The 16375-nt window shown below is 36.6% G+C and overlaps 2 protein-coding genes across 2 annotated transcripts; both read left to right on the forward strand.

The window, feature by feature from the left end:
- The first annotated feature begins 2798 nt into the window (after positions 1-2798).
- Positions 2799-4055, forward strand: LOC141587801 (F-box protein At5g18160-like). Its single transcript, XM_074409270.1, has one exon. The coding sequence runs from the start codon at positions 2799-2801 to the stop codon at positions 4053-4055; it is 1257 nt and encodes a 418-aa protein (XP_074265371.1).
- Positions 4056-7655: 3600 nt separating this feature from the next.
- Positions 7656-8831, forward strand: LOC141587802 (F-box/kelch-repeat protein At3g23880-like). The gene has a single exon (XM_074409271.1). The coding sequence runs from the start codon at positions 7656-7658 to the stop codon at positions 8829-8831; it is 1176 nt and encodes a 391-aa protein (XP_074265372.1).
- The last annotated feature ends 7544 nt before the right edge of the window (positions 8832-16375 follow it).

Consider the following 16375-nt stretch of genomic DNA (forward strand, 5'->3'; position numbering starts at 1 on the left):
CGACACTATATGAGATTTAATTGGAACGGGTTTGGATTAAACTCTCTAAACGCGAAACCGACAAGTGTAATTTCTTTATTAAAATTATCCTTCAATTATTTTAATTTTCCCTCATATAAGTACGTATATTACGAAAACACGACATGAACCCGAAACAAAATTAACGGGAATGGGATGAAACTTAGATGACTAACCTATTTATGTCGTTAAATCAACACAAACATGATACAAAATTTATTTGAGTGAGTTTGGCTTTAAGGAATCGTGACCCATTTACAAATGAGAAGAATACGAACCTAAAACGATCTGGACTATTTGTCACGTTTATTCCGTATATTACATATTGAATATAAATATATGATGATCCTTAGTCTTCATGATTCACTTATATAAATGATAAAATAGTTTAGGAATTGGTAAATAATATAAAAAAACATAAAGGTGATTTTTGCAACAAAAAAAAAAAAAAAAAAAAAACAAGAAAGAAAAAAGAACAAAAAAAACAACACCGCCTAAATTAAGCAGCTTATAGAAGGAAAAATAAAATAAATGTTTTTCTCGTTTGTTCTGGTATGTTTTTCGTTTTCTCACTTGTACCTAGACCTGCAAAAGCAACCCAACCGAAAAAAGGCTACCCGAAACCTGAAAATAACTCGAACTACATCACCCGAAACCCGGACTGACCTGACCCGACCCGACCCAAACCGAACATGATCCGAGGTTTCTTGGGCCGTAACTGCCCCGTTCCACATATAGAGAATGGAATACGTTGAATGATTTTCTTGATTAGAAACAATGAGATACAAGAGTATATATAATGTACATTGGAAACCCTAATGCATAAGACTAGGAAACTAAATAACTAAAAGATATTAACAATCCTAAAACTAAGGTAACAATATAATAAAAAGATACATACAAAGATTATAAAGATTACAAGGAAGGTACTAGAAAATATCAGAGGATTACGTATCCTTAATACGCCCCCGCAAGTTGGACAATCCGGAGGATAGACCAATCTTGGATAGGATCAAAGTAAAGTGCGGTCGGGCTAAGGGCTTAGTAAGAGCATCCGCCAACTGATCATTGGTATGTACATGTTGAACCCGAATATCATTGTTGCGGACATGCTCACGGACGAAGTGAAAAGAGATGGCAACGTGTTTCATGCGAGAATGAAAAATAGGATTTTCCGAGTAGTGAGTGGCACCTAAATTGTCACAGTAAATAACCGGAACAGAGGTGCTATGGAGGTGCAGCTCGGATAGCAGAGATTTCAACCAAATAATTTCAGCAGTAACATCAGCAACAGCGCGAAACTCCGCTTCAGTGGACGAACGAGCAACAAGCTTTTGTTTACGAGAGACCCAAGAAATGGGGTTTCGACCAAGATACACAATGAAGCCCGTTGTCGAAATAGAATTGTCCTTGTCACCTGCCCAATCTGCATCACAAAAGGCGTGTAGTGACATGGGCGAGCTAGAATGAAGTTGAAGACCAAGGTCACGGGTTCCATTTAGATATCGTAACAGGCGTTTTAGTGCAGACCAATGACACTCTTTAGGAGCTTGAAGAAATTGTGTAAGACGATTGACAGGGAAGGCTATGTCGGGTCTGGTAAGGGCAAGGTACTGGAGTGATCCCGAAATAGCTCGATATTCAGAGTGGTTGGGGATGATAGGTCCATCAGCGGCAAGAAGAGGAGGGTACGAATGGAGGGGAGTGGGTGTAGGTTTCGAATCAGTGAGGTTGTAGCGAGTGAGGAGGTCAGTGACATACTTTGTTTGAGTCAAGAGAAGGCCATGTTGGTTGGGGGGTAACTTCGATGCCAAGGAAGTATGATGGTGGGAAAGCGACGTTTAAAATCACGACAAATTTCAACAAAGTGGCCTGACTTGTGGCACCATTGGCAGCGGCCGCGGAAATTGACAGTTGAAGGGGAGGATTGGGACTGGTTGGAGAGGTTGTTTGGTGGCCGTGGGAGAATGCCAGGGGAGTTATTGGGTGGTGGGGGACGAAAAAAACTTGAAATGTTTTTTTCTATCTTATTCGTTGACCCGAAAATGACCCGACCTAATTCGAATTAACCCAAAATAAATGAAAGATCTCAACTGATCCGACCTGACCCGAATTAGCTCGAAATAAATGAAAGATTCGAATTGACCCGTTTGCTAGGTCTACTTTGTACCCCTACCTTGGTGTCGAAAGGTGTAGATGTGTGCTCCTAAACTTAAGACCCGAGTTTGACCCGAACCTTAATTAACCCATCATAAATATTTATTATTTCACATTGATTATTACACATTGATTATTACCCATAAATAAGTTGATAATAAGTGACCTAAAAATAAATCCAACCTGAAGGTTTGCAAACTTGAGATTGATCCGAGCCAAACTCAATCTCGACCCGGTTGACCCGTTAACTCCACGAGAGAAAATTGATCGGGAATTGCTGGATAAGATAAAAATTGAAAGGCAATTTCTGGAAAACGCCTAAATTGACAGAAAAAACAAATTAAAAAATATAAAAGTAACATTTAATTGCCATCCTCTGCCATGTTTCTACTTCTCCAGTTCTTCGCTGCAAATTAATCAACATTTGGTATTTCTTTCTCCATTACAAATTAATTGTTCTTCAGAAATCACAGGTTTTCTCAAAACCCTTAAACACCTCTTTTTTTGGTTTATTTGGCGTTGCAGTTGTTTATATTGTTCTTCTTTTAATAATTTCCAGTGTGAATAATCAAGAACCCATCATTTCTCTCCTGTTTTGATCGATTCTCCAAGAAATTCAGAAAATGAAAAGCAAAAAGAAGACCAAATCTTCGTCAGATTCGACCTGTATTTCTAAATTCATGTACATACCACCTGAAGTTTGCACCCAAATTCTCGCTAATTTACCACCCAAATCCTTGGTAAAATTCCGGTGTGTATGTAAATCTTGGCGCGAAATCATTGATCGCCCTGATTTCGTAATCCTGCATCGTAAACTTTGCAAAATCAATTCCGTTAGTAGTAAATTACTATTATCCCTCGAGGGGTCGGGTCGGTATGGGATGCACGGATGCTTGTTGACAGTTCGTCGCGCTGATACTCTTCGAAAAACTGATCACATCTTTAAGAGTTCGCAAAGGTATCATCTATTAGGGAGCTGTAATGAGTTGCTGTTAATTCACCCCTTAATTACTTCTGGTCGTCAAGAACCGTTGATGTTATGGAACCCTTGTATTAGAAAGTCGTTCCGAATTCCTCTTTCTCCATTGTCCTCCTTTGGGACGCTCAGTTATACATTTGGGTTTGCGCCTTGCTGTAGCGATTATAAAGTCATTGTTATGACAATTCGGCGGAGTCAGGATACAGATGTCAGGAATATGTGTGTTGCAGTTTATACGCTCAGTGATCAACAATGGTCTCTCAGAAACAATGGCCTCAATATGTCTTTATCTTACTTTATGCGATTTTTTTGGCGATATGATTATCCCAAACCGGGTTTTTTCTTTCAAGGAGCAGCACATTGGATTGGTGATAACCCAAATGAGGATAATTCACAAAGCTACATGATACTGCCTTCTGCTTCTGATAGTTCAACTCATTTAGTTTCTCTTGACTTTGATTCTGAAAAATTTACCTACTTGGAACTGCCTTTTGCTTCAGACGATAGGGGAGCCGTAAGATTTCCGTTTCTTCTTAGGGAGTCTCTAGCGGTCTTCAGTATTTCTTCTGTGAAATCCAGCATATGGTCGCTGGAAGGGGAGAGGGGGAACGGGGAGTGGACCCAACGTTTTTCAGGACTTTCAAGTTCTGACGGTTTTATGTTGTTCCGTTCTAGCCCACGTTTGCCGCTATTCTACTGTGAGAGTGATGATGGTAGCTGTTTTGTTTACGGAAAGAAGTCCTATAAGATTGGTAGCTGTCAAGTGCACGAGCTTGGAAAATGTATGTCTCGTTATGTGGATATGGAAATGTATAGAGAGGGCTTGGTGTTGTGGACTGGATACGGAGCTGAAGATCTACAGTCACTTGGTCAAGAACAAGAGAATTCTTCTTATGGATGATTTTGTTACGACCAATTGTTGTACTTTGAATGTGGATATGTCAGTTGCTGTTCTCCTGATCCCTGCCTAATGCCTAGTTAGTACTTTAAATAGCATTCTTGATATTGTTTATACTATTCAAATACAATAGTAGTGATGTTCTCAATCTTGTTGATATTGATCTTAATTGCTCTGATATAGTACTGATGACTGATGTTGGAGGCCATGGGTTCTGCAGTTTGTAATGCTTAGTAGTATTCTGCTTCTTATGGTTTTGTTTGTTTCGATATGCTGCGTTGTATATGTTTCGTTGATATAATTGCCTAGAAACATTTGATCTGGATATGCGTTGTAAGCCTCAAACAATGAATCACGCCTACAAATAAGGTTCTCAATCTTGTTTATACTTTCAATAATGTTCTGCAGTTTATATGATTGACAGGGAAACTATAGAATGCACTAGTAAATGATCAACCAATATGAATGCTTTATTTTCAATGGAGCCAACTTTTCGTTGCTTAGTTTTCGTCATGATTCAACCAAATTGAATGATTGACGAAATTGTTTGTCTGTCTTATAATGTGAATTAGCAACCAGAGCAATGCAATTCTAGAAGGCAGAGGGTTAATATTGGTGTGATGGGAATATAGGATGTTTCATGCTCAATCTTTTGATTACTGTTTTGCTTCTACCACCTCCGGAACCAAGCAATGTCGCATCTGTGCCATTACCCGTCATGCAACACCCGCTTCATCATGGAGCACCATCAACACCCCACTTGCCTTACCTCCAAACACTGCCCAATCTTTTGATTACTGTTATGTTTTTACATCATGGAGCACCAACAGTGTCAGTCCATGGAGACGACAGCCAGAAGGTGGGAGACACCATAGTCCAGGGATCATTCCAAAAATAAATGCTTCTGTTTTGATTACTGTTATGTTTATAATTAACATTGTACTCCGTAAGTAGTATTCCTTCATTACAATTATAAACAAGTAAGAACTAATTAACGGAGTTCAAACAATGTTTGCTATGACAAATTACTGAATCGTGTTTACAACAACTTCAAATTTACTGCAATATTCAATTACAATTACATATTTAATACGGAGTAACCACATACAGATCATCAGAGGATGATGGATGTTTCTAGCAAACAAATTGAGGTAAATCATCCTTAAAGAACAAACCAAGCTTCTCCATTCGTCTTCTGCCCACATAACCTAAACGAGACAAAGAGCATCCCGTTAATACCTCCAGCTCCTTTGTAATTCCATAGTTGTCGTCAAATTGAACCGATTTCTCTAACTTGTCTAGGGCAAGGCGAGCCGCCTGCCTCTCTTCTTGTCGCCGCCTTTGGTTCTCTAATAATTCTTTAGTTCTTGCTTTCTCGTCACGCTTTTTCATCACTTCATATGACTTAGCGATGATGTTTGCATATCGAGCTCTCAACATTGAGGCGCGTAATTCCTTTGCATCTTCTTCGACAATCTTCAACTTCTTCGTCATCTGTTGGTTTTCACGGTCTTCAACTCCACGGCTCCTCTTAATTCCTGCCATTATTGTGATTCACTTCCTTATGTTGTAATTTGTAAAACTTGAGAGTTTTTTTGTAAGATTGAAATTTGTTGTAAGAGAATTAATTAATGGCCGGAGGAGAATTGTGTTGGAGTAAATAAAGTGATAACGGTAATTGGAAGAAGTTATGTGGGTAATTGTGTGAGTGTGTCGGTGTAAAATTTTCCTAAAACTCGAAAACGTGTCTAGTTATCAGTATTTACTTGTCGTTTTACCGACTTAACTATTTGAATTTCAATTTCAATTAGATTATAACTTTTCATCTTTGATATTTCGAATTAGTCTAATTCCCGTGCTAAAGTATATTTTTTAGATTTATTTTATAAGGAAACTTTTTAATTAAATTATTTGCATAAACAACTATACTTTTAATTTAATGTTATAATCTACTAAATATAATAATATTAAGGCCCTGTTCTTTTGCACTTAAAGTCACTCTCTTTAAGTTAAGTTCAGCAAAATTAAGTTAAGTTCAGAAAAGTTCAGCTTCTATAAGTTAAGTTAACTTCAGCAAAATTATGTTCAGAAAAGTTCAGCAAAATTAAGTTCAGCAAAATTAAGTTCAGAAAAGTTCAGCAAAATTAAGTTCAGCAAAATTAAGTTCAGAAAAGTTAAGCAAAATTATAAGTTTCATAATATTGACGAGTTTTAAAAAAAATACGATTTTCGTTCAAATCAATTGTATAAAGAGTCCGAAATTAATTACTATTATTCTATATTTTTTTTTTTAAAAAAAAAGGTATTTATTTCAACCTCAAATTCTTACATATCCCCTAACCCACCCATTAAAATGACATAAAGGCATCAAAACTCCATAATTTTAATCACCTAAGTATAAACAATGGCATTTGGTCAATTGAAAAAAGGTGGTTGGTGTTAAAAGTTATGCCTCAAATGTCACCTAAGTATCAAATGTTCATTATTGTTTATACTTTTACACTTCATAATTTTATACGGATGCACACTCTAGGGATACATGTTATACAACATGAGAACGTTCTAGGGACAACAAATTCATGCGTGTTTGATAAGAAGCGGAAAAAAGTTATGTACAAGGTGCGAAATAACATAGTCAAAAACATTTGGCGAGACAATGGATTTGACGAGGTGAGCTCAAATGAAGTTGAAGAAAATGACAGGAAGATGATAATATGGAACTAGATGATTAGAAAAAAAAGTAATATGTGATTTACTTTTTATTTTTATGTATTACGTAATGTGTACGAACATATTAATTTATATAAATAAAGTATTTTATTATCTTTACTTGTGTTTTAAGTTATATTTCTTTATTTAATTATTATTATTAGTAGTAATAGTAGTAGTATTAAGTGAAATTAAATTAATTAATTTAAGTAAGATTCTTTTAATTCAGAAAAGTTAAGCTATTATAAGTTAAGTTCAACAAAATTAAGTTCAGCAAAATTAAGTTCAGAAAAGTTCAGCAAAATTAAGTTCAGCAAAATTAAGTTCAGAAAAGTTCAGCAAAAATCAGTTAAGTTCAGCAAAAATAAGTTAAGTTCAGAAAAATTAAGTTAAGTTCAGCAACTTTAAGTCCAAAAGAACAGGGCCTTAATCCAAGCTTGATTTAATCATAAATCTTGAAAAGGTAAACTAAGATAACACACATTAAATAGGCATGTTATCATCAATCAAAGGAACCCAACAGTAAGGGTTATCACGTACACCCGAGGGTTTACCCAGTACGCACCAAAAGTAACGGCTGCGGGTTCCCTCATCACAAAAAATAAAAATAAATAAAATAAAAAGTAACCCGTTTTTTAACATAAAATAAAGTCTTTTTTTCTGGACCCTATAAATACTACCTTTTCAATTTCATAAACTAACATTGTACGGAAAAAAATCATAAAGAAACCCTACTGTCCAAAGATAAAACTTTACATAGCACCAAAAAAAAAAAAAAAAAGATAAAACTTTACACAAGTCGGTAAAACTAGGGTTTTATTTCATCAGTTCATTAATCCCGGGTGAGAAATCCCTCTTTCAATTGGTCCATCATCTATCAACCGGAGAAAAATAATGAAGAGCAAGCAATCATCTTCAAATGAATACATACCCTCTAAAGTGTTTACTCAAATCCTCGTAAATTTGCCGGTTAAAACCCTATTAAGATTCAGGTGCGTATGCAAATCTTGGCGCTCCATTCTCGATGATCCTAATTTCGTTGACATGCATATTCAATTTTACAACCACCAAAAGAAGATTAACTCGGATCAAATATTATCCCTCGAGGGTTTGGGACTCTATGGACGAGGTGGATGCTTGTTGACACTTCGTAAGGCCGACACTCTTTGTAAAACCGGCCAAATTTTCAAGTGCCCTGATAGCTATTATCTTCACGGAAGTTGTAATTCTTTACTTTTAATAAGCCGCCCTCTAAACTTCTTGTATGAAGGAATGAGATTGTATAACCCTAGTATTAGAAAATCATTGCTACTTCCCCGTTGTCCTCTTTTACCACGTTACGAATGCCATACTACATATGTACTTGGATTCGTACCTCGCACTAAGGATTTTAAAGTCATTGCAATCTCATTAAAGCGTCCAGGTGTAGTCATTCCAGAGATGCGTCTTGCAGTTTACACACTTTGTGATCAAAGATGGGTTGTTAGAGATAATAGCTTCAACTTTGATTGTTTGTCCAATACACGTATGTTTGGGCCCTATTATTTCTCTGAAGGCGCAACTCACTGGCTTGGAAATGATCCATGTGAGAATAGTAGTAATCGAGATTGGAAACCGACTTATCTTGTTTCCCTTGATTTTGATACGGAAAGTTTCACCTTTTTGAAACTGCCACATGCCTCGCCTGAAGCCCAAAGGCGTCTGTTTCTTGGGGAGTCACTAGCGTTTTTCTGCATTTCTCCTGTTAGTCTCAAAATATGGGTGCTGAAACAGGAGAGTGGAATGAGAGAGTGGACTCTATGGTTTGCAGGTCCTTCGAGTAGCGATGGATTTAATATGTTCTTTCATTGGGGTTGTAGAACAAGGCTGTTGTATTATAAGGGTGATGGTGAGCAAGGTGGCACTCTTGTTTACGGGAACAAATCCTATAATATTGCTACTTGCGAAGTACAGTCAATTCCAAAATCTAGCTTTGATGTAGAACTGGAAACATATTCCGAGAGCTTGATTTTGTGCAAAGGATACAAAGTCGAGGATATTGCTTCTTCCCCTTTTTGTTCGGATGAATAACCGGCCTAATTACAAAATTATGCTATCGAGAAGACTGAGTGCGGGTATCGCGTATGAATTAGTTTGGGAAGACCCTCCGCTCCTAAATAAAGAATAAGTCCATCTCTACTTACTGCTCTTCGCATATGAGTGAATCGTCATCGACTAAAAAACTAGGACATTACAAGGAATATATGGTGAGTTGGTGAGGGATGCTTAGATTAACATCAATAAAAAGCTAGTTTGTTTTCAGTTGAAGTATAGACTTTGATGGACAATGAAAGGTGTAGAAGTTTAGTTATATGATATGTCAATTGTTTCTCTTCGTCTCGCTTTGCTTTTGAGTGCCATTTTGGTGCAGACTTGTTGCTCTTTGGCTTCAATACTTTCCATCCTGTTGCTTTTGTTCACAACTGCCTGGAGTTTGTTATATAGTGTTAATTATCATAATATTGACTAACTATTGATTAAATATTTACAAAATATATACTTGACAAATATACAAGATATTTGTCTAACATATAGCATCTGTTGGCTTATTATACTCGTAATTATTTAGCGCTGCTTTCTCTCTTTTAATTTAGTTTGTTCCGACTTGCTTCTTAATTAACCCTTTATCATCACATTCGTATTAAGATTCCAAGTGCAGTGATTGCTTTTAAAAACCACAAGTGATTTGACTCAAATAATATTGGAATTTGTTTTTGTTGGGTTATTCTCTCTTTAATTGAGGGAATTAACACATGAAATGAATACAAGATGTTTCAATCCTTGTGAAACTTATGCATTGGATGAATTAACTTGATGCGTTCATTCTACCAATGCTGAAAACGCATTCACTAAATGAATGTATGAAAAACATTCACCTTTGGCTTTTAAGGAGGTAGAAGTTACTCCCCATGATCACCTATAAATACGAGAGATTGGAGAGTTCATTTCATCAATCACAAAAACACAAAACATATATTATTAATCCACAATAATTAGTATTATTATTGTGAGAGTTTTGTGAGAGAAGAAAACCACTATTAATAGTGAGATATCCACCTTATTAAGGTGACGACTTGTAATCCTACTACAAATATTATAGTGGAAGAATTGGACTACTCGTCCCGCGGTTGTTTACCTATTTTGGGTTTTTCCGCGTAACCAAAAATTCTATTGTGTCTTTGTCTAATTATTTTATTCACTATTTATTTATTTTTCCCGTAATTGCACAAAGAGGGAAATACGAGTTTTTCCCAACAGTGGTATCAGAGCCACGTTAGTGGGCTCATTATATTTTCTTGTGTATTATTATGGAGAATACCATCACTCATTATCATGGTAATATGTTTAAACTCACGGCTGATAATTATTCCTATTGGAAACCGATGATGGAGGATCATTTATATTGTAAAGATTTGTATGAGCCTATCATTAGTGAAGACAAGCCGGAAGGAAAATCAGACAAAGATTGGGATCTCCTTAATCGGAAAGCGGTCGCTATGATACGTAAATATATCGACCGAAGTTTATTTGAGCATGTGGCTACTTTCACTAATGCCCATGAATTATGGTCAAAACTTGAATCTATGATTCAAAAGAAAACTCCTAGAAATAAAGCTCTTCTCGTAAGACGATTGGTGAAGTTAGATTATAAAGATGGTCAAGGCATGATTGAACACTTGAACAATTTCAAGGGTCTTGTAAACCAGTTAACCAAGTTGGATATGAATATTGATGATGAGCTACAAGCACTATTGCTTTTAAGCTTTCTTCCTGAGAGTTGGGACACTTTAGTTGTTACACTCAGTAACTCATCCCTTGAAGGAAATCTCACCATGGATGTCGTTACTGACAGTCTTCTAAATGAAGAAGCAAGGAGAAAGGAGCGTGGTATTTCAACAGATTCAGATGTTAATGTTGTTGAAAACAGAGGCAGAAGTGAAAATCGTGATAACTCTAGAAACAAGGGGCGTGACAAGTCAAGAGGAAGATCCAAATCTCGTTCTAGAGCAAGCGTTACTTGTTATTATTGTGGTAAACCGGGTCATAGAAAACCCGAATGTCGAAATCTGAAGAGAGACCAGAAAAATGGTACGGTCAAGCCAGATCAAATTAACCCAAAGAAGAAAGAAGAACCAAGCACCATTACTGTCGCTTGATTGAGGAAGAAACCGATATATTTATAATCGGAGAAGACAATTATCTCAATTTAGCTTCTGATGAAAGCCTATGGATTGTCGATTCAGGTGCATCATTTCACATCACCCCACATGAATGGTTATTTTCATCCTATAAGAAAGGTGATTTCGGTACGGTGAAAATGGGAAATCAAGCCACAAGCAAAATTGTTGGCTTAGGAGATATTCAACTAGTGACTAGTACCGGTTGTAAGCTTATGTTGAAGGATGTGAGACATGTACCCGATATGCGGCTTAATCTGATGTCAGCTGGTAAACTTGATGATGCTGGGTATATGAATTACTTTGGTGATGGAAAGTGGAAGCTCACCAATGGTAATATGATTGTCGCTCGAGGAAAGAAAGAAGGTACCTTATATTTCACCAATGGGAGCTTATTCAAGAGGGAGGCAAATATTGCTCATGATAATTCTTCCTTGGAGTTATGGCATAAAAGGTTAGGGCATATGAGTGAGAAAGGATTAAAAATTCTCTCACAAAAAGACCTACTACCAAAGGTGAAAGGTAAATCTCTTGATCCTTGCACACACTGCTTAGCAGGAAAGCAGCATAGAGTCTCATTTAAAAGATCCAGTTCGCCATCTTGAAGAAAATATATCCTAGATTTGGTTCATACTGACGTTTGCTCTATGACTGAAAAATCTCAAGGAGGTGCATCATATTTTGTCACCTTTATTGATGATCATTCGAGAAAAGTTTGGTTATATTTGTTGAAAACCAAAGACCAGGTACTCCAATCCTTTAAGGAATTTCATGCCATGGTGGAACGTCAGACGGGTAAGAAGTTAAAGTGCGTCCGTGCCGATAATGGTGGTGAATACCGTGGTCCATTTGAAGATTATTGCAAGTCTTTTGGCATTCGACTAGAAAAGACTCCTCCGAAGACACCTCAGCTAAATGGCATAGCTGAAAGAATGAACCGGACTATTTGTGAAAGAGTTCGATGTATGTTATCTCACGCAAAACTCCCAAACTCATATTGGGGAGAAGTTGTGAAGACTGTTGTTGATATTATCAATCTCTCGCCATCAAACTCTTTAAATAGAGGTATTCCAGATGAAGTATGGTCGGGAAAGAAGATATCTTATGATCACCTGAAGGTATTTGGTTGTCGCGCATTCGTCCATATTCCGAAGGACGAGCGAGCCAAACTTGATTCAAAAACCAGGCAATGTATTTACCTTGGCTCACCCAAAGATGAATTTGGCTATAGATTATGGGATCCAGTCAAAAGAAAGGTCGTGAGAAGCCGAGATGTTGTATTTTTCGAGGATCAAACAATAGAAGACCTCAAGGAGTCTGAGAAGTCTCAGCCTCATATTATTGTTCGTGATAATTCTTCACCATCCCCTGTGGTACCAGATGATATAGAGAGAGAAGAAAGAGAACAAAATCATGATCAGAATGTTGAACAGTTTGAAGCAGATGATATAAATGCTCAGGTTCAACCCGAACCACGTCGTGGAAGTAGAGATATGAACTTATCGCTGCTGCGGGGGAGCCTCAGAATTATCGAGAAGTACTAACCAACGATCATAAAGAAGAATGGGAGAAAGCTATGCAAGAAGAAATGCAATCCTTGCATGAGAATTACACTTATGATCTAGTGGAGTTGCCTAAAGGAAAACGAGCGTTGAGATGTAAATGGGTGTTCAAGCTCAAGAATGAAGAGAACAATCCTAAACCTCGATACAAAGCTCGAATTGTTGTTAAGGGATGCAATCAGAAAAAGGGGATTGATTTTGATGAGATATTTTCCCCTGTTGTGAAGATGTCATCCATCCGAGTTGTAATGGGTCTAGCTGCTAGTCTAGATTTGGAGATTGAGCAACTCGATGTGAAAACTGCATTCTTACATGGAGATCTTGACGAGGAGATTTATATGGAGCAACCTGAAGGATTTGAAAAACCAGGTAAAGAAAATCTCGTTTGTCGTCTTAACAAAAGTCTTTATGGTTTGAAGCAAGCACCACGACAATGGTATAAGAAATTTGATTCCTTCATGACCGAGCACGGTTTTAACAAAACACAGACTGATCATTGTGTTTTCATGAAGAGGTACGCAAGTGGTGATTTCATCATACTATTATTATATGTTGATGATATGTTAATTGTTGGGCAAGATAAGCTGAAAGTTGTATCGCTCAAGAAAGCTCTAAGCAAATCGTTTGCTATGAAAGATTTGGGACCGGCGAGACAGATCCTTGGGATAAAAATTACTCGTGATCGAGAGAAGAAACTCTTATGGCTATCCCAAGAAAGATATATTGAGAAAGTCCTTGAGAAATTCAAGATGAACAATGCAAAGCCGGTTAGTATGCCACTTCCTGGACATATCAAACTCAGTAAGAAGCAAAGTCCAGTTAGTGAGAATGAAAGGCTCGAGATGCAGAATGTCCCTTATTCTTCCGCTGTTGGCAGTCTAATGTATGCCATGATATGTACAAGACCCGACATTGCTTATGCAGTCGAAATAGTTAGTCGCCATTTATTTAATCCCGAAAAGGAACATTGGTCCGCTGTGAAATTGATATTTAGATATCTCCAGGAAACGAGCAATAGATGCTTATGTTTTGGAAAAGGCGAATCTTTGCTAAAAGGTTATTGTGATGCAGACATGGCAGGCAATGTCGACTCCAGAAAATCGACATCGGGTTATTTGACTACTTTTGCAGGGGGAGCTGTATCTTGGCAGTCTAAACTGCAAAAATGTGTTGCGTTGTCAACTACCGAAGCCGAGTATATTGCAGCCGCCGAAGCTTGTAAGGAAATGTTATGGCTGAAGAATTTCTTGCTAGAACTTGGTCAAAAGCAAGAATAATATGTTCTACTTTGTGATAATCAAAGTGCTATTCACTTAGCTAAAAATCCAGCCTACCATTCAAGATCCAAACACATCGATGTTCGATATCATTGGATTCGAGATGTGTTAGAAGAAAAGAAGCTTCAACTTGATAAAGTTCACACTGATGACAATTGGTCCGACATGATGACCAAGACCATATCAACAAAGAAGTTCGATGATTGTTGTGATGGTTCCGGTGTGGTGATACCCTCCAATTAAGTCGAGAAGGGGGAGATTTGTTGGGTTATTCTCTCTTTAATTGAGGGAATTAACACATGAAATGAATACAAGATGTTTCAATCCTTGTGAAACTTATGCATTGGATGAATTAACTTGATGCGTTCATTCTACCAATGCTGAAAACGCATTCACTAAATGAATGTATGAAAAACATTCACCTTTGGCTTTTAAGGAGGTAGAAGTTACTCCCCATGATCACCTATAAATACGAGAGATTGGAGAGTTCATTTCATCAATCACAAAAACACAAAACATATATTATTAATTAATTCACAATAATTAGTATTATTATTGTGAGAGTTTTGTGAGAGAAGAAAACCACTATTAATAGTGAGATATCCACCTTATTAAGGTGACGACTTGTAATCCTACTACAAATATTATAGTGGAAGAATTGGACTACTCGTCCCGCTGTTGTTTACCTATTTTGGGTTTTTCCGCATAACCAAAAATTCTATTGTGTCTTTGTCTAATTATTTTATTCACTATTTATTTATTTTTCCCGTAATTGCACAAAGAGGGAAATACGAGTTTTTCCCAACAGTTTTTCATGCAATAAGAACTAAGTAGTGCAGGACAACCCCCTTTCCATATCATCCTAGAGATATATGTTTCTTTCGGGTTGATTTCGATTTCTATTTTGTTTCTTCTTGTCTAAAGTTAGTGAAATCCTGAGATTTGGGAAGATCGAAACTATTTACTAGTATTTAGCCCTCAAAATACAGCATTCGGATTTTCACCAGTAAATTTACAATAATACAGGCCCACACCACGGTTTTAGTATTTGACTCAGATATCAGATTTTATAATTCTTCATGCAAGTGCTAAATAAAATTGCACAGACATGTTGATGGATTAAGAAACGGAAGGCGAGTAGGGAGTACAAGAATCTGTTTCTTTCCCTCTGTAATGATGGCTCGGGCTGAGTCAACGCGCGCCCTTTCGACTTTGATTTTGGTTTCGTCTGTCTAAAGTTGGCGAAGTGGTTGCATTCAGAAAGGTTGAATTTAAATTGATGCAAAATATGAAGATAGTTAAATGTTGGAAAGTAATTTAACTCAATTATGTACATGATGAAAAGAGCTCATTACCATTGCAAGTTACGATGTGCGAGTGTGCGACTAAGTTTAAATACCTCCCTATATTAACCATCATCCTAGTTTTATACAGTAATTGACTAAGTTTCCAACCCAAAACTGAGAAATTTATAAATAGCAAAATACTGACATTAATGTTAACATCCAAATAACTAAAGTAGATTGCTCTTTCACTAATTAATGTTTCGTGATATTCCATGTCAATCAAAATCCATCACCATACTTTAAACTTATTATCCTAACTAGTATAGGCCCCGTGCAATGCATGCACGGTGTTTATAGAAATTATCTTATAGTATATTATATTTAGAGAGTGTAAATTGACAATTCATTATTTTTTAACGTTTTTCATCATTGTATTTTGATTTGAGAGGGAAAAAAACAATTTAAGTAATACTCATAACATGAAATGTGTTTTAATGAAAAAAAGTTTTTACACAAATTTAATGATATTGTTTAATAACTTTTTTTAATAGCATATCTTTTAGCTACAATTTATCTTATCGATAACGAAATTTTTATCATCAAAAAACCTAGAAGCAAATCTTAAATAAGGAATTATATTGAAATAAGAAAAAAAAAAGATTATATCAAAATAGGGGAAATATTTTAGGCGGGAAAACTTTGAGTTTTCCTATTCATTTAGTATATAGGGGATTTTCAAGCCCATAAAGATTCGCGCAGTTGAGCGCATCAGTTGAGCAAAAGTAGGTAAGAGGCAACTAAACAGCCGAGCATCTTCCCACCATCATATCATATAAGAGTGAGTTCACATTTACTTTGACTGGCTATTTACAAAAGCCAAGTGGGAATTACGCCATACATATCCACACTTCCGTATTGATTGCACAACACCAAGCTCTCAGAATAAGTTGTCATATCAGAATCATAGCTCGTATCTTTTCCAATTTCCTGTACTTGGCAAGTGACAATATTATAGGATTGCTCCCGATAAACAAGATAGCTACCATCACCCTCAAAATATAATACCCTTAGTGTTGGTGATGCCATATAGTAGAACAAATCCAAACCATCATCACTCGAAGGACCTGAAAACCATAGAGTCCATAGCCTTTTCCCACTCTCCTATTTCAACACCCATATTTTAAAACTATTACGAGAAATGCAGAAAAACGCTAGTGATTCCCCGAGAAGAAACAAAGATCCTCAAGTTTTATAAAATATTTCATCCAACAG

This window comes from Silene latifolia, chromosome 6 (assembly GCF_048544455.1).
Source record: "Silene latifolia isolate original U9 population chromosome 6, ASM4854445v1, whole genome shotgun sequence".
NCBI lineage: Eukaryota > Viridiplantae > Streptophyta > Magnoliopsida > Caryophyllales > Caryophyllaceae > Silene > Silene latifolia.

Coding starts and splice junctions, on each gene's coding strand:
- LOC141587801 (XM_074409270.1), top strand. CDS start 2,799: ATGAAAAGCAAAAAGAAGACCAAATCTTCGTCAGATTCGACCTGTATT.
- LOC141587802 (XM_074409271.1), top strand. CDS start 7,656: ATGAAGAGCAAGCAATCATCTTCAAATGAATACATACCCTCTAAAGTG.